Below are 18,642 nucleotides of genomic sequence, written 5' to 3' on the forward strand. Positions count from 1 at the left end.
TATGGAGCACCTATGGAAGAGAGGGGGGGGAGACCCTGAAGACACCAATGGACGGAGGGGATCAAGGGGGCTGGGCTTAGAGGGAGAGAGAGAGAGAGAGAGAGAGAGAGAGAGAGAGAGAGAGAGAGAGAGAGAGAGAGAGAGAGAGAGAGAGAGAGAGAGAGAGAGAGAGAGAGAGAGAGAGCGCGCGCAGCAGAAAGGATGTATCCTAAAACCGGCATGTGCGCGTTTATTAGAGCATATTAACAGCATAACTCATGTAAATATGTAAGTGAATGCTACCTAATCTATTTTTAATAGATACGTATTAACAATTATTGAGTTCGTTCAGTGACGGTTTGACATTTTCGAATGGAGTAAGTTACAAAAAACTGCCTTGAACACAGAAATAAATATTACCGTCTTACATCTGCAATAAATGATACTGTTGTGAGCAGATTGCTTAAGTAACCTTGTATAAAATAAATACGAATGAAAATCCAAGCAAATTGAAGTGTTTTAATCATGTTTTCTTTCATTTTGTAAGATAACCACTATGGAAATTTAATAAACGTGTTTAATACAGAGATGGTTCATACTGGTGCATTACAGCTGCAACAAATTGCAATAAATTGTCTGGAGATTGCTAAAGTAATCATGCACAAAACTGATATGACTGCTCTGAAAAGTCTGCGCGCAAATCAAAACAAAATGTGTAAATATGTTTTTCATCCTGTGTAAAGTAAAAAACAAAACATGTGAGAGATTGTTCATATCGCTGCATTACATCTCTAATAAATAACACAAATGTAATAATAAAAAATTAAAAGCCAGAGTTTCGATTCTAAGCAAATACAACGCGGTGTTAATGTGTATGCTCTGTTTTTTGATGAGTTTTGTAAATAAATGAAGTTTTGTAAATAAAAGAAGCTCACGAGTGGTATCAAGAAATCATTCCAATATTAGGTCTGTATCAAATATAATGAGCAAAGAAACCAGTGTCAGTTTGGAAAGGAATACTAAGAGTCGTTCGATTTGCATGCAAATACAAGCTTGTGTGTTAATGGTGTGAACATCAATTATCTCTGAGTGAGCACTGCACCTGAATCTAAATCAAGCCCGTATTAACAAAATATATTCCAGAAACAGACATTAGAACAGGTTTGTATTTGTAACTGTTAGTGAAGTGTCTGTGAGACGCAAGCAGATAAATGGGAAAGACAAGAAAAAAACATCTTCAACGGTCATTCAATGGAATCTGTAAATCAGATTTAGTTATTCACTTATGGCTTGTTGTGACATTTACACACAGTTTTTTCCCCCCACAACGTTTAATGTTTTAAGTATGTTTGGATTATTATAAACGTTTTGGATAGGTCACTCTTTGTTGTGCTGGTAGATTAATAACCCATACAGTCTTATCAATCCAGATTGTTTGTTATTTGGCAATGGGTCCAAAAGAAAACGCATTAATGTTTGATCCAATTTTCAAATATGTTTCTTTCCACTTTCAAAAAAGAAGCTGAAGTGCAGCTTTGCTCGATAATTATTGTTTGGTCAATAATCATGCCTTGAAAACACTTATATCGGAAGTTAATTCATTCATTATCTGTCCTCTTCGGTACACGCGCGTGCGTGCGTGCTTGTGTCAGGATTTTATTGCTGCCCTGTTCACCTCGCAATCCATCAATCAACCTCAACAACTGCCCTGACTCAAGGAGCGACCTGACAAGTTTTATTCTATGACGCCATCTCGTGGTTCAGTGTTGGATTTACCGTGAGTTCAGCACAATGACGCCACTACAGGTGCATGTCGCGGAGTCACGGTCGAAAAGCATATTTCCTCATTATTTGGATCGATTAAATTGTCGAGTATTTCAGATGCATCAGACATACATTTGCTTCATTCCTGAGTTTTGATTTTTATTTATAATTCAGCTTCTAAATCGTGAAAATGGGAAATACACTAAGACATTCTTTTAATGTTCTTTCCCTTCTTCATTTCCCCCTTTGTTATATTGAAATTTGACACTTTGCTAATTGCTTCAAATTGATTGGATGATCTTGACCTTGTGCGTAAAATGCATTACAAGGGCCATAATAATATTGTAGCTCCTCTAAAACGATACTACTTACAAGAGCATAAATACAAATAATGGAAATGCAGACAATAAACATGTCCATTGGTCGTTTTAGAATATTGAGAACTATAATCTATTTCCTGGTCTTTGCCGGCTGTGAAGGTGATTTTACGCAAAACACTCTCAAGGGCTACTTTGTGTGTCTTGTTATGGATTAATCATCCAAATGTACTTTTTCCTCCATCAGACATTTGGTACTCGGGGTACGCTGTCAAGTGAGGTATTACATAACGCCATGGCTCCTTCCTGCGCGAGCGCACAGCGCCACCGTGAGGCGAAGGCGCGACAGTGTTGGACGAGCGGGGCTGGGCAACGGCTCAGAAGGAGCAGCATCGCTCTTCGTTATCTTCTCCGTATCGGATGCTGCTGATCGTCCGCAGACCGCCTGGTAGGAGACATTTGCGTTGCTCTGTGTGTGTTTGCGTGCCCGCTCTGTCCTCCTCTCGTCCTATCCGCCGCCTCCTCGGCCTCCAGCGTGGAAGCTGTGATGAAACGAGCATCGCCTGCTTGTGCGACAAACCCCGTCGTCCATAACGATCGAGAGCCCTGGATACACCTCACCAGACAGCCTCCTCTATTCGATTCAGTCCGCTTTTTAAAACACGTGATGGCTGTTGTTGTAGATATCCGTGATTTATCCGTGATTTTGCCTTTAAAATCGTGCGTAACGGGGGGTCTGGATGATGAAGGATCAATGCGCGCTTCCGATAACAAGCCAGTAATCAGCCTTGGATTAAATACAGTTATTTATACGTGAATTCAAACTATAATATGTATGATATGTGCATGTCTGTGTATTATTCAAATTGCTCCTGGCTGGGAAATTGCCTGCCTGTGAAAAAATCTCCATGACAAAACGCTGGACTGAGACATGGCCTAACTGGGCTAATTTTCAGGCTCTGTCATTGGCCCACCACTCATCAGCTGCCGCCGCTTTGCAAAGCGCAGTTGATGTGTTGTCATTTGGCAAAGGAGATTCATGACTGAGGGTGCACGGAGCCGCGTGCGGTCAAGCGTCTAAAAGAGGGAATCTGGGCCACTAGCAGTCAGGATGAGGCACATTTAGTCAGCCCTGCATGAAAGAGAGAAAGGGGAGGCTGTCGGGTCCCATTGGGAACGACTTTATGCACAAACAGGAGCTCCAGATATGACCAAGTGTGCGTAATTAAATCCCGCTAATTCACCTATGGCTCCAGTAGAGTGAGTCAGCAAGGCCTGCTGCTGCTGGAGCTCCCGCACAGACAAGACTGCCTGTTCCACTGAAAAGAGCTGTTGTGTTAGATTATGGGCATGGGGATCTTTCCTGCTCGGAAATCATATGAGAGGATCATGGGGAGTGTTCAGGGGAAGTGCGTTATTGTTGTTTCCATTCACTCTTTCGCTTTCTGGGATACATAACCTCTTCCTGTGTGTTTTTATCACATGATGGGACCTCGTCAAGTCAAAACAATGTAAACCTTCAAATTTAGATATGATAACACCTCCTAGGGTAGAGTTTGGGTTAGGTAAGTAGTAGTTATGGTTACTTTAGCTGTCAGTTTACATAAAATGATTTAAAGTCAATTAATAGTCAAATAGAGTGATGGGGGGAAAAATCTGTATATGTGGTTTACTCTATATGTGTGTTTTTTTCTATACTGGTTGGGACATTAATATGAGGACTCAGCTGAGAGCAGGGCCAGAAATTTGGGGAATCGATAAAGGTTGAGGTAAAGACATCATTTAAAGGTCAGTGTTAGAAAAGTGGTGGTTCGGGTGAGTCGACCAGAAATGAATGTAAGTCAGTGTTTTTGTCCTCATGACACATATTTGTGTGTGTGTGTGTGTGTGCGTGCGTGTGCGCGTGTGTTATTATCTGACTCTCTGCCTCACATCCGATTGGATTAGCAGTCGTAAAGCTCGTATCGTTGCCTCTTTTGTTTCTGGTTGCCTTCCTCCTAACTGACCTCACATTATCCTCACATCCTCCGTCTCTTTGAACAAACCTCTAACAGCCACTCTCTCTGTTTTCCAGCTCTGGATCCGTGGACTCGGCAGCCCACGTCCCATTTATGACTGGGAGTTTAGTAGGATGCCTGGATTTCAGTGAGATTACTAGATTTTTCACACTTTTTCTTTCATGTTGTTCGCTGGATTACATGGACTGATAAGCATATCAGTGTCCTCGGGTGGGGACAAAAATAGCTCCTGCTGCATATGGTCCGCAAACACACACACACATATGTGTACACACCTGCACACACGCGCACACACACACAGATGTTGAAGTAATTTCCTGTACCTTCGTGAAGCTTCATTCACGCCTGTTCGCTCTGTGAAATCGTGTCTTTCATGTGACGCATCAACGGACGGAAAACTGTCCTCTTGTCTTCAGCGGGAGCCTTTAAGGGTCCGAGGTGAGCGAGAAAGAGGTCGAGATGAGTCTGACATCCTGGTTCCTGGTGAGCGGCGGGGGGACACGTCACCGTCTCCCCAGAGAGATGATCTTTGTTGGGAGGGACGACTGCGAGCTCATGCTGCAGGTACGTCGCTCCCGCTTCGCCGGACTCTGCAGCGTCGCCTCAGCGGGACGGATTAATATCTGAAGCACTGAGATTAGCGCGGATTACAGTGATTGACTGGATTCTGTTCTGATTTAGTCCCGCAGTGTGGACAAACAGCACGCCGTCGTCAACTACGAGCCAAACACGGACGAACACAAAGTGAAAGACCTGGGGAGCTTGAATGGGGTGAGTGAGCATGTCAGTTTTTATATGAAAAAAAATTGTGAAACAAACACTTTTCTTTCAGTTGGCATCATTGTTTTTAAATTAGTTTTCTTAAAAAAAATTTTTGTTTTGCTTCATCAATTTACAAACGCAGTCTTGTACATTTCCTTCAATAATATGCATTCTGCAACATCTGTCTTCTAACCTAAGGCGGTGGAGTCAATTCCAGCTCATGTTAGGAGCAGGTTACAACCTGGACACACACACACACACACACATTTTCACCAACTGGTGATTTAAAGTCGCCAATTAACCTCAAATGCATGTTTTTGGACTGAGGGAAGAAGCTGGAATAGCTGGAAATAAACGTAGAGAACAAACTTGCACTGGTCCCGGGGGCGTTAACCATCATGTCACTGTTCATTACTTCACAAAGCATGCATAAATGTGTAACAATGACTTTGATGCAGTATAATAATATATATAATATAACAATATATAATATAATAATGCAAGTTCCTGGTTTGTAGAGATATTTCAGTTAAGAAAGCTTTGCTGCCAAAATTAAGCTTGAATGAAATGTAGTAACTATGTTGTTTTAGTCTTTTCGTTGCTTTGTGTTACATTAGGAGTTCAAAACAAGCGGCTCCAATTTGGCCAAACCCCCAAGCAAAAATGACAAATTACATTGATTTTTTTATTTGTATTTTTTTTTTTTTTTTAAGAAATTTAATATCGACGAAAACAACACAATATCTGAGATATCGAGGATGCTGCCATGAAAGAGCACAAACTAGCATGAGCCTCAAAGCCACGCTATCAGGGGGAGTTTGTAAAAACATGCATAATGAAACAGCCATAAGTGTTTTGGATATTTCACTGTATTTTGCACCAGAAGGTTTCATTATCATTGGCTTTATGTTGAGATTGTAGTCATTATAAATCACAATAAAAGAAAAACTTTAAATATTAAATTTAAAGGTTAAATTTAGCGGTCCGGCACGCTCAGGAAGACATTGGGCTTCATGTGGCTCCTGAACGAATAATGTGTTTGACATCCCTGTATTACATCCTCATATGATACATTCAATTTAAACAAATCACATTTTGTGATGCTCCGACATCACTTTTTAAAAAAAAAAAATTTTATTTGTCATGACGCTGTGTGGTTTTCTCAACTCGTTCTTTTACGTGTGTTTGCAGACCTTCGTCAATGATGTCCGGATACAGGAGCAAATATACGTCACGCTCAAAATGGATGACAAGCTGAGGTTTGGTTACGATATCCTTCCAGTAGGTTCTTGTGTCGGCACAAGGTCGTCGGACGGTGGGGCAACTCTGTAACTGTATCTGTTCCTGAATAGCTCTGAATGCTCGTTGTATTCTGCCTGCTGCATAATAGATAAGGCCACCACATGCATGTTTCTGCAGAGAGCTCATCGTCTTTTACCTTAACCCGGCTCACATACCAACCTGTTCACTGTGGTTCGAGGAGAGCTGCATATTCCCGAGGAGGCCCTCAAGGTTAGGACAGCATGCCTTGCCTGGAAACGTCAGTGTTGCAATGGCAGTTTATATAAACAGGGGGAGGATACATTGAACTTGCTCACAACAGAATAGTCACAAAGAACTACTTTCTCTATCAGATTATAGAAATTGTCTGTGGGTTTGGTCAAAGGGATGAAAAAGAAAGATGAAAAAAAACTTGCTGATCTCAACAAAAACTGCTTTTCAAGATTTGTGAATCTGCTGTTTCATCGTGGAGAGATGGCCAGGTCGCTGCACCAAAAGACTGAGCATCATCTTAAAGAGACCAATGACATGTGAACCGTAGTATTGAGACTGTGTCTGCAGCGGCGTCCAGTTTCTGTATCTGAGGCTGTGGAGAGATCCAGAATCTCACCATTCATCGGTTTTCGCGGTGCTCTTGTCTCGTTCATAAGCACGAGAAGCTCAGCAGTCAGCTGCAGCTGAACCAGAGGAGACCGCCAGAGGCCGAGTCGTCCAAGCCGGAGGCGAGACCCTCGGAGCCGGCGCCCCCGCCAGCCTGTGAGGGTGCCGCCGCCGCCGCCGCCAAGCCCCTCGAGGCCGGCAGGTCAGACGACAAGGCCGCAGGTGAGCCGGTGACCTGGAAGGAGCAGAGCACACGACAACAGAAACACTTTATGATGCTTAACATGCTAACTTATGTGTCGTATGACGTGAAAGTCAATCCTGAGCAGCGCCTGAATGTTCTGAATGTCTCTCATTCGACCGAGAGGATTAATGTAACGGGCACATGAATTGAAAAAGGAAATTATTATGAGTTGCATCACTCAAGTGCTGGAGTCTTTCTCCTCTTTTAATGATTTGAGCAATTTTGGAAAGTTTAACTGGTTTATACATTTTTCTAAAGCGGTTTTATTTATTTTTTTTACCTTTTTAAGCAGTTTCTTTAAATTTCTTTTAATATTTAAATAGTAATTATTATCCCTTCTTCACCCTTTGTTATTACATAAGACTCATTTTGAAAACGTGAATAATATAAAAAGTAGTATTAAACTGAGATAAAAGCATTTATTTCCATAATGCCACCTCTCCAATGGGGAGCAGTGACAGGACCGTAACAACGCAGAAGAATTTCAGCAAAACTCCTGAGTCACTCTGATTCCTTCCGCTGTTTTGATCCTTCCAGTCGCGGTATTTAAAGTGTGATCGTCTCCTTTATTCTCACTGAGTGTCTGGTTTTTCCAGCGGATGTAGCCGTGCTGCACAGGGGAACGCCGCTTTACGGTCAGCCGGCCTGGTGGGGAGACGGTGACGCTGACAAGCCTCAACCAGGGCGGGCCGAGGAAAAGGCCTCGGACAGGAAGAGGGAAAAGCCTGAAACAGGTGGCGCTCTAGACCACGCACTTAGTTTACTTAAGCTGAGATAGAAATAAAAATGCAGAAAATTTTTGATAAACTCAATGCAGAATTTCAATTGTATAATAGTGAAGACTTCAGCTCCATTTATGTGAAACTCAAATGAAAGATTATTGACGTGGCGTACGGAGCATGGAAAACAATGCCCCCAAAAATAGCAGTGAATTCTGACGTCCTTCTTTGGAGACAACCTGGCAAAACTGACTTCAACTGAAGTCGTTTCTGTCTTCAAGCGTCTGAGAGTCTCAACTAAAAAAAAAAAGGCCAAAACCAAAAGTGTGATCCTCCAGCCACAGGACTGGAGATCTGCTCAATGGAAAAATAAAATATCACAAGCTACTTAAGGATAAAAGCAGGAAGCCATGGAAAATACTGGGACAAATCGCCAGGTTGTATAAGTGAAACTATCAATTCCATTTAAGAAACACAAAAACATACAACCATGATTGATGTACCTGATCACCTGAGCTCATCAGCTGTAAATGGTCATCAGCTGTTTTCATCCTTTCACTGTAAATCTAGATCATCTCAGAGGACAAAACAAGTTACCTTAACAAGAAGTGAGACGACTTTGATTCATGTAAGGAGCAGAAAGGACAGATATGAGGTCGTGTTGAGTGAGAACTGTGGATTGTGGTGATGTGGTTTCATATCTGAAAGATGTCTTCGCGTTCCCTCTGACAGACCCCAAGAAAAGTGCCGAAAACCAAAAGTTTGCCCAGCAGCCCAATCAGGAGCCGAGCTATTTTGAAATCCCAACAAAGGACGCTCCCGCGGGAGTTAAAGTGGGCGGCGAGGTCCCGTCGGAGGCCGGCGCCGCCTCCGAGCCCGTCCACGGCCACGCCTCCTTCACCATCGAGTTCGACCCCGGCGCGTCGGTTAAAGCGACCCTCAAAGACCGAGTGGCGAAAGTCGGGCCGGAGACCAGGCCGCGTCCGAAGAGAGCAGTCGGGGAGGAGCTGAGTCCGCTTCAGACGGCCATGGTGGCAGCCGAGGTCAAAGTGGCCGACTGGCTGGCCCAGAACGAGCTGCCTCTGGCCCTGAAGGAGGCGGTGGCAGAGGACGACGGGGAGAGCGTGAAGAGCGACGTGCCCGTTCACCTGAGGAGTCTGAAAGGTGTGTGATTCACATTGTGATACGGAGTAAAGGAAGCAACTTTTTAGATAACTTCTTGTTGGGATGAACAAACAGATCATTTATTGGAGAGTGATTTGGGAGTGGGGCCAAACTCAGAGGTGGAGACTTTCTGCTGATCCGGTCGGGGTTTGGGGATAGAAAGAGAGAAAAGGGGAGGACAGAGACAAGAGAGCAGCAAGCAAACAAACATAATTCTGCAGACGTCTGCATGATACAGTTTAATGTGAAGTCTTCACTTTGTATTTCTACGTTGCAACTTTTCGTCCGTCTCTCTCTTTTCAGGCAGTAAACATGAGGACGGCACGCAGAGCGATTCCGAAAATGCGCTGGGAGAGCAGCGCAAGGCGGCGGCGGCGCTGGAGGAGCGTTCGTGGGGGCTTTGGGGGGGCGCGGGGATGAAGATCAGGGAGGGTCGAGCCAACGTGCCCGAGGGTCTCTTCGCGGAGGAGGACAGCCCGGCTCGCCGACGCAAGCCCTCCAAAGGGGCGGGCGGCGCCGCGGAGAGGCGGCGGGGCTCGGTGCCGCATCAGCAGGGGGGGCGCAACGAGTGCTATCGCCACGGAGACGATTACAGCGACAGGGCGACTTACACCATCGAGATGGAGAACGGAGACCACGAAGAAGAAGAGGACGAAGAAGCCAGGAAACTGATCGACAGGGTGAGGAGGAAGAAAGACGTGAGAGACCTCTCTTATACCATACTCAAAGATAGCCAGTGAATGTATCGCGTTGTCGATCAGTAACGGTCGGGTTTGTTCGTGGGCGTTCAGGCGTTTGGTGTCGACGAGCAGCCAGGGTGCGTGTCCAGGCTGGCAGCTGCTGACCAGAGGGAGAGACTCAACTCCCAGAGGTCTGGCGCCGGAGAACGAGGGAAGCCTGGACGGATGGAGACGGAGGTTCAGAGACTTTCAAATAAATCTGCTCTACCTAGTTTTACAAAGAAGTTCTATTTAGAGGCTCTGTGGTCACTTTTAAACCCCTTGAGGACCGTCTTCCTCGATCGGGAAGGGTGTGTAATCTATTTTTGCCGACCCTGTATTCCAGAGGTTTTCATAATTTTCACTTTATGCATAGTTTACCATGTTGCTTTCACTACAAATGATAAACAAGGATACTGAGTAAACCACAAATCACTTTTTTTCCGTTTCTGTCAGTCCAGTGCAACTGGAGGGCTTCTTGTGCTCATTCTGTTTGTATTAATCCACCAAATAAGAATATCACAACATATTCGCCATCTAGTATCCCATGTTGCTGATTTTGGTATTCATAATCAACTCAAAAGACATGGTCCTTAAGAGGTTAAATAAGTACCAGGAATCATCACAGGAACTTTTGTTTGTTGAACCCAGAGTCTAAAATGAGTTCTGGTGTCAAAAGAAATGTCCCTGATCAGGTGGTAGCACGTTTGAAAGGTCAGGACGCTTGCAATAGTTTCTGCAGTGCTCAACATATCAGAATGGATCACAAGTCACTATATTCACTCACTCAATAAATTAATATAACACAAATGTTACATTTTATTTGGGCCAGTACTTCCTGAAGAGTCTGAAATCACTGTGCTTTTCAGGTTTAGAGAACAATATCTGTAACTTAACACCCTGTTTAACATTGGCTGAGTGAGCTCTGTGTTATTTCTTGGTTGAGGTCTTGTCTGAGGAGCTGATGGTGGGCGGTCCTCGCTGGGTGTCGCAGTGGGCGACGCTGGCCGCCAGCCACATCCGGACCGACCCGGAGGGATCCGGAGGGGACAGCCATGTCATGGTCACAGAGGACAGAGGTACATGCCACAGTCTACAGTCAACATTTCAGGATTTCAATTCTACCTAAATTTAATACCCAACACCTTGCAAAAAATGAAAAATAATAAAAATAAACCTGTAGTGCACATACTACTAGAGATACACTCTCTCACCTCAGGCATGCAGGTTATTTTAGAATTGTGAAATAGAAGTGACCTTTAGCCAAGACTAATACAATTAACTTTTTTTTTTTTTTAATAATTGAACCAAAAGCATATTTCCCTTATCATATCAGAAACATTTGTGTCGGATTCAAGATTTAAGACTAGCTGAAGAAAGGTCACAAAGTTGTTTTGCAATATGAGTAATAACTCACATTATTAAAAGCAATACATTTGTTATCAGTTCACTAAGTCTGAGAAAGATCAGCTGAATCATAACTTCAATAGAAATAAAAAATAACGCATTTCCTCCAACAATCTGGGGCTTTTGTATAGTTGTCATTGTTGATTTTGCAGCTGATTTCTTTAAATGTTATTTGCAGTGTTGTAGTGCATTTTGCACACTGGAAATTGCATGAGTCAACAAAAAAATTCAAGTAGGGGAAAAAAATGCTTTTTTTTCTTGTTTTGGAAACACTTGCTATGTTACGCTACGTTTCATACCATGCAGCATGGTATGAAAATAGACACATCGTGTGAAGTGTAGTTTTTCCTCATCTACCTAATTTTGCTTGTTTTACACGGTTTGACTATTTTTATTGTTTCCTCAACTTAGTAACTTGAGTTATTGCCACTGTCTTTAATGACAGAGCTTCTGTTCATGTTATCTGTGTCGATCCTGCTGGAACGGAACGTTTTCCTGGTGCCTTTGGTGGGAAAATTGCCTGAAAGAGGACTTGTGTGATTATGGTTCACCACCACATCAAATGGAATGCACAATAGGTTTTCCGTCACTTTTCTGCAAAGTATCAGAGGACAGCAATACTTCTTGAGCTCTTCTTTTTTTGCCATTTTGAATGATGATATGGCATTCAGAAATAAGAACTTCAAGTCATGCTCCAATTAGATGGGGAAAAAAATGCTAAAAGAAACTGCAGGAATTTTTTTTAAAAAGCAATATCGTGCCAGTTTCGTTGGAGAATGAATTTGGCTGATGCATCACATTCTTCTAATGTAAGATACTGATGTAATGAAGGTTTTTCAATGAAAGGTTTCTTTCCTTACAGCTGATATAAGTGAATCCAGCCACTCGGCCTCCTTCGCCTCCTCTGGCTACACCGAGCGTAAAAGGCGAACTCTTCCTCAGCTGCCGGGCGAGGAGGTCAGTTTAGGACGGAGGACTCCAGGTGCAGGCCTACGTGCAGATATGGGAGAGAAGCAGGATACAGAGCTACAGGAGAAGGAGAACCTGGAGGAGAAACCGTCCAGGGATAAAAAGCGGTCGGGCCATAGCGCCGGAGGTGCGGGCAGTCATGGTGGGAGCCCCAGTCGGTCCTCGCCAGCGAAATCGCAGGACAGCGGTGGCGGGAGGTCGAGTCAGTCCGGCGTCTTGACCAAGCTTCCCCCTCGTCCCCTGACCAGCGGTGAGAAGAGGGTGGAGGACGCGCGCAAGAGGAAAAAGGAGGACGACAAAGCTCGGGAGAGTAGTGGAAAACCGCTGTTGAGGCAGGAGAGTTTCACGGTGGAGAAACCCAGCGCCAACGTTCCCATCGAGCTCATCCCTCGCATCGATGCGCACCCGGGCAGCAGGACTCAGAGTCGGGAGGCCGGCCTTGACAGCGTCACACTGCAGAAGGACTCGGAGGCTGTCGCAGCTTTCCTGGAAAGCACAATATCAGACCAGGGCGATCCCCCGAGTCAGTCCATCGAAGGCTCCATGTCACCGGAGTCGGACGTGGACACAACAAGCACCGTGAGTCAGGCCGACGGAGCGAGGAAGGTCGTGCAGAAGCGACGGACTCTGGCAGGACAGCTGAAGGAGAAAACTGTCGTTTGTTCCACCAGCAAGGGTCCGTCTGGGGGCAGGGACCCCCAGGACCGGAGGGTCAAGAACAGATCCTCCGGTCCTCCACAGACCAGGGCTTCGCCCTCCCTGGACCTCACCGACGACGATGTCAACTCCAACTCACTTCTCTCGGACTCACAGCCAGCGTCCACGCAGACCTCCCGAAGCTCACACGCTCGAGCGCAGACCGGCGGCACAACAGTAGGGGCCAGCACCAAGTCTAGCCGGGCGAAGGTCGCCCAGCTCCCGGGCTCCTCCGCACCCAGTAAAACTGCCAACGTCCCCAAGCCCAGGCCCACCAGGGCATCGCTGCTGAGACGGGCCCGGCTGGGGGACTCATCAGACACCGAACCGGCTGACCTGGACCGGATGTCGGTGGCCTCCGAGGCCTCGACGGCGAGCTCCACATCCAGGACGGGTATGGCCAAGAGGGGCATGTCCAGGATAGAAGCTCTGGCACAGCCGCGGAGGCCCAGGGTGGGCTCCCCGTCAGCCCAGAGCGACTCTGAAGCCACTGTGACGAGAGGCAGAGGTCTGGCGGCGCGCGGTTCTGCTGGTGAATATGGCATCAGGCAAGGACCGAGGGGGTCCAATGTGACGGCAGCGGCTGGGCAACGAGCCAGAGCCAACAGCGCCTCCAAGCTGCCCGACAAGAGTAAAGGAAATTCCCCATATGGACATAACACACCTGCATGTAAGTATGATTTCAGATGACGATTAAATTCTTTATGTTTCATTCGATCATTACAAATCATCTACATATCTTGTCAAACACATTTTAGTTCAGAGGCCACATCCGGTTTGGGTTTGAGTGGGCCGGACCGGTAAAATAGTGCCAGAATGTTCCTTTAAATTTAAACTGTGAAGTTTGTCTTTGTTGTGGCTTGCATATATGTGATGAAAACGAAATCACTAAAGAAAATGACTCTAATTTCAACATAAAGCCAATTTTATGAAATCTTCTGGTCCAAAATATAGTGAAATGTCTCCAAATAATGTTGCATCATGGGTGTTTTTACAATCTGACACTGACAGCTTTGAGGCTAATGCGAGTTCGCTAGGTGTGGGTTGTCAGGCCGGTTCTGGCCCCCCCCGGGACTTTATGTTTAACACCCCTGACCGAAGCTCTTTTGCCATTCTGCCCCCAGCCGGCACTCGGTGGCGCCGCGTGCCCGTCGAGTACGCCTCCACCTCAGAAGACGAGTACGGCTCAAACCGTCACATGTCCAAACAGGATCACACGAGGCCGTTCCCCTCCACACGCGTGGCCCAGCTCGGAGGCTCGGCCCCGGCGACCCCGAATCCCGCCGGCTTGGCGTCCCTGAAGCAGCAGTCCCGGGAATCGGACGACTACATGAGAGACTGGACGGCGCACAGCGAGGAAATAGCCAGGTACGTAGGTGAACAGGATGCCAGTGCAGTCTAAGAGGAGGAGTGAGTCACTCCAACTCATCTAATCCAGCCTCTGGGTACTTCACTATTTTTACCATCTCATGCGTGGTTTGAGTTTCTATTCAAAGTAAAAAAAAAATTTTTAAATGATGTTCCCCAAATATGATGACATATAGAAAGAGGTCCATCGGATGTTGATACCCGCATGTTTTTCACTCGTTAGGATCAGCCAGGATCTCGCCAAAGATCTCGCCATGCTTGCCAGAGAGATTCATGATGTGGCCGGAGAGATCGACTCAGTCAGCCCCGCAGCGACGGACCCCGGAGCTCTGGTACAGTCATCACTTTACGCAACAGCCACCGCATGACGTGGGTTTTTCCTTCCTCTCGCTATGACTGCAGAACATCTGGAGGCTCCCTGATTTCATACTGTCCAAGTAAAACCTGCAATTAATGGGACGCGCATTCCTGATGAAGCCACATTACGTAAAGCTGGAAAAATGTGTGATCTGATGGACTGATGCTTACTTGTCGTGCATTTGAAATGATGTGTTTTAGTTGGAGGAGAGAGTATTTGACGACAGCCTGGACCAGGGACGTCCCTCCGCGGAGCTCAGCGGCACTGCCGGGACCAACGGGCGGTCAGTGGAGCTCCGACCGCGTGGCTCCAACGGGCAGGGCGCCCGCTCCATCCGTCGACAGACGTGGAACAGAGAGGATGTGAGTCAGCACTTTGATACAGCATCACGTTGTCCAGCACAGGCAGTTTACGAAAAGTATTTCAAAGGCTAACATTTGATACGGACTCTTATATTTTGAACATCTCAGTGTAGAAAACTTCCTCCATTCTGGGGCTGCACAGAAGTGGAACTTGCGATGGGGGTAAAAGGCAGATTCACACATAAACAAGCCTCGCTGCATGTTTTTGGTTTGCGGGAGGAAATTTGAGATCCATGCACAGAAAGACCCTCAAGTCTCAAACCAGGCGTATTCTTGCTATGAGCCAACACCCCCCTCCCTCCCCCCCTCCTCTCGCATAGTGGTGTCAAACACATTTTAGCTCATGAGCCACATACAGCCCAATTTCACCTTGGTAAAATAGTCCCTTTAGTTACCCTTAAATTTAAACATAAAAGTTTTGCCTTGTTGTAGCGCAGAGTGTATATGTGATGAAAATGTCTGTTCTTTCAACAATTAGTACAAAAACTTAAGCCCCTAAATGCAGGCCACGCCCATTTGAAATGACTTTTAAATCATTCTGAAGGGAGGATATATTTATTTTATATCTGTTTATTGTTTTTATTACTGGTTTTTAATTCTTTGTCTTACGTCTTGTCTGGTTATCTTGCTCCACAACGTGTATATGTAGGCTACATATGTCATGTCCCTCTGTCCTTTGCTTAAAAATGCGTCCTAGGCCAATTGATTCATTACTTATTTATCTTGTGCATGAATATATACTAAGAAACTATAAATGAATTGCCCCTTTGTGGGATAGATAAAGTTATCTGAGCCGAACTGAACTGAAAAAATGACTACAATCTCAACATAAAGCCAATTTTAATTAAACTTTCTAGCGAAAACTGTAGCATTATGCATTTTTTTACAAACTCACCCTGACATCACGGGAGTTTGATCTCAGAGTCTCGGTGTTGTGTCCACTGCTCTTAGGAAATGTGTTTTTTAAGAAATCAATCTTTTCTTTTAAATTATTACAATTTGCTTGGTGGTTTGTTCAGATTGGGGTCTCTTGCTTTGACCCACGATCCTTCCGTACAGTTATATCTCTGCTCTCGCCCAAGAAAATAGAAGTTTACGTTTACCTCAGTGTACCACTAGAGGGAGCTATAATTTCTTCAATAATCCTACATAATCATTAAACAATTTCATGCACAAAAAATGTGTTTAAAAAGGAGCATATTTTCACAGTGAAGCCTATTTACAGGCTATTAGCAGTTTTGAGTCAATATTTAACTCATTTGCCCTGTGAATATTTTTCTTTCTCGTATCGTCAGGCGGTATTAGACGGTCTGCTGCTCGCCTCTGTGACTCAACTCTCCACCAGGATACGCCAGGCTGTGGACAAAACAAGCTGCAAAATCAGGTACCCATTAGACTTCGCTACTCTACATGAAGTTAATCTGCTTTTAGTGATTGTTTTTCTCTATTTCTAATGCATTTAGCCATCAGAACACTGCAAACGCTCCGACTGTCAAAACAGCAGCAAGTTACCTGGCGTGTTAAGATTCTTCTCAGTGTTTTCTGTTGGAAGTAGGCCGGCCAGTAGGGTGTGAGTGACACATCACAGAGCTTTCATCTGGCAACCAGCAACATATTTTCCTCATTAGGGTGACACCTCAAAGGCGTTTGATTCACTCCTACGAACTGCAGTCTCTATCTGCAGGAAACCACTCCTGCAGTCAGCTAATACCTCTAACAAGACCTATAATAAGCATGTTGTTTTGTGCATTTCACTTTCATCTATTTCCATAACAACCTGGCATCCAGGATCCTCTTCAAGGATAAGGAACGCAAGTGGGAAGAGATTGAGACCAAACTGCAGGAGGAGCACGACTCTTTACTACTCAAGTGCTCCAACAAGGTGCTGAACGTCACGTCATCTCATGTTTCATATTTCCTGTTCACTCGCAAGAGCATTTTGGCTTGTTACTGACTTTCTTTAATGTTTTCTGTCAGAAATGTGTCAGATGGCTGCGTTGCCATAAAAACATAAACTGGAAAAAGCACAGCAACACACAACATTAATAGTAAAACATTTATGGCAAAAAATGAACGTATCGCTATGAAGCATATGAAATGTTTCATGTGTGTCGGCTGCAGAGATTTACTGTATATTTTACAGTAATTACAGTAATCATAATGCAGGGGTGACAAGCACATTTTACATCAGGGTAAACATACACTGCAATTTGTTCTCAAGTAAGCCGGATTAGTAAATAATAGCATTAGAATCTAGAAACAACTGGAACTCCAAATTCATGTATTTGTTTAGTTTTCATCCAGCAAAGTATTAATATATCCATAGATATTGAACTATCCTTTTACAACACATGACATCTGACATTTTACTAAAAGAACTTGCATCAATATTAAGCCTAAGTTCATTATGTGCTTTACAATTTATAGATCTTCAACATAGAACATTTGGTCACTTGGAGCTGGAATTCCAAAATATAGTTGGTATTTCATATAGTTATCAGAATAACTTGTCAAATCCAAGAAATAGTCTTTAATGTCAACACATTTCTGTATTAATCCTGATCACCTGAGTTGAATCACCACATCATACAGACTAAAATGCGCCCCTGGTGGTCAAATAAATATATTGCAGTTTTTGTCATAGTTTCTCACAGCTTGTATATTTCATGTCTCTCGCCGGGTTGGACTCTGGTGGGCCGGTTCTGTATGTTTTACACCCCTTCTCAAGACTGACACCCATTAACAAGTGCGATTTATTGGATGGGAATAAGTAAACGACGGCAAGATCCTTTTCTTTTTAAAGTATTCATTTAACCCAAATCATGCTCAGTGTGAAGTTAATTATGTACAGTATAACAAAAGAGGGACACATGAAGGGAAACCACAAAACTTTCAAATGTGCATTGTGGCAGCCATCCAATGCTGGACTTTTAAGAGAAATGTAATCTACATAATGTGGGTTTTTTGGGGTAATTTCTTGGCATGGATTGAATCAAACAACAGACTTGAAGGCAATGCAGTGAAGGATGTCGCGCTTATGAATTTATGGATATAGTTAGTGATCTTTTCATTGGAACAAACCCAGCGGTTCACTGCAATATCTGATTACTCACTGCAAGCAATCACAGTGAGTGCTGACAGCGTTACGGCTCTTTGGGGGGGATCGAATTAACCACATCTAAATCTTCCTTGTGCCCGTTTCACAAGAAACCACAAGATTCTTTTTTAGCAATCAAACTGAGTTTTTTTCGAAGTTAAACTGAAAAGGTTACTTTGAGGGAAAAAAACAAATCAAGCAAAAAACAAAAAAAAACCTGTCTTGCGTGCCGTGTCATAAATCGCAGCAGGAACAGAGTCCGGCCTTGTGTGAACCCTGCCGAGCGACACAGTGCCACGAGACGCAGGGCTCGTAAAGCATTCACTGAGTGCACTCGGCTCGGCTCCAGACTTATGAAGGGATTCATCGGGGTGATTTATTTGGTGTGCGAGCGCTCACGGAGTCACACCCTCAACCTTCGCCCCATTATTTATTTATGTTTATTTAACAGGAGATTTCAACTATTATCCACGACCTGAAGAGAGTGGAAAGACAACTGATAGGTATGAATCTCATGTTTGTCTTTAACCTTCACGTCACAAGGAAATGAGAGAATTGGATCTTGTTCTGACTAATTTTTTTCCCCCCCGTGTCTTCACTGCTTTGAACCGACAGTCATCGACATGATGGTGGACCCGGACGGCACCCTGGACGCTCTGTCCACCCTGGGGATAACCAGTCCCCTGTCTGACCTGAAGATGGGCCCCGGGGCCCAGCAGGGGGCGTCCCTGTCGCTCCCCGGAGCCGAGGCCTCCCTCGCGGCTCCACAGTCCGGCAAACCGCACGGATCTTCAGGCCGCGTCAACGTGGCAGAATGA

The 18,642-nt window shown here is 44.8% G+C and overlaps 1 protein-coding gene across 1 annotated transcript; it reads left to right on the forward strand.

Annotated features, from left to right (window-relative positions):
- Positions 1–4,537: 4,537 nt before the first annotated feature.
- On the forward strand, positions 4,538–18,642 carry cep170ab (centrosomal protein 170Ab; the record flags this gene model as incomplete). The annotated part of the gene is made up of 18 exons (XM_080516257.1): positions 4,538–4,642; positions 4,760–4,849; positions 6,032–6,121; positions 6,299–6,352; positions 6,772–6,943; positions 7,562–7,699; positions 8,417–8,848; positions 9,152–9,528; positions 9,640–9,765; positions 10,514–10,646; positions 11,837–13,309; positions 13,764–14,007; positions 14,231–14,339; positions 14,572–14,727; positions 16,023–16,111; positions 16,516–16,609; positions 18,276–18,327; positions 18,440–18,642. 18 exons carry the CDS (start codon positions 4,538–4,540, stop codon positions 18,640–18,642), a joined length of 4,137 nt encoding a protein of 1,378 aa, XP_080372383.1.

This window comes from Blennius ocellaris (genome assembly GCF_963422515.1).
Source record: "Blennius ocellaris genome assembly, chromosome: 3".
In the NCBI taxonomy this organism is placed as follows: domain Eukaryota; kingdom Metazoa; phylum Chordata; class Actinopteri; order Blenniiformes; family Blenniidae; genus Blennius; species Blennius ocellaris.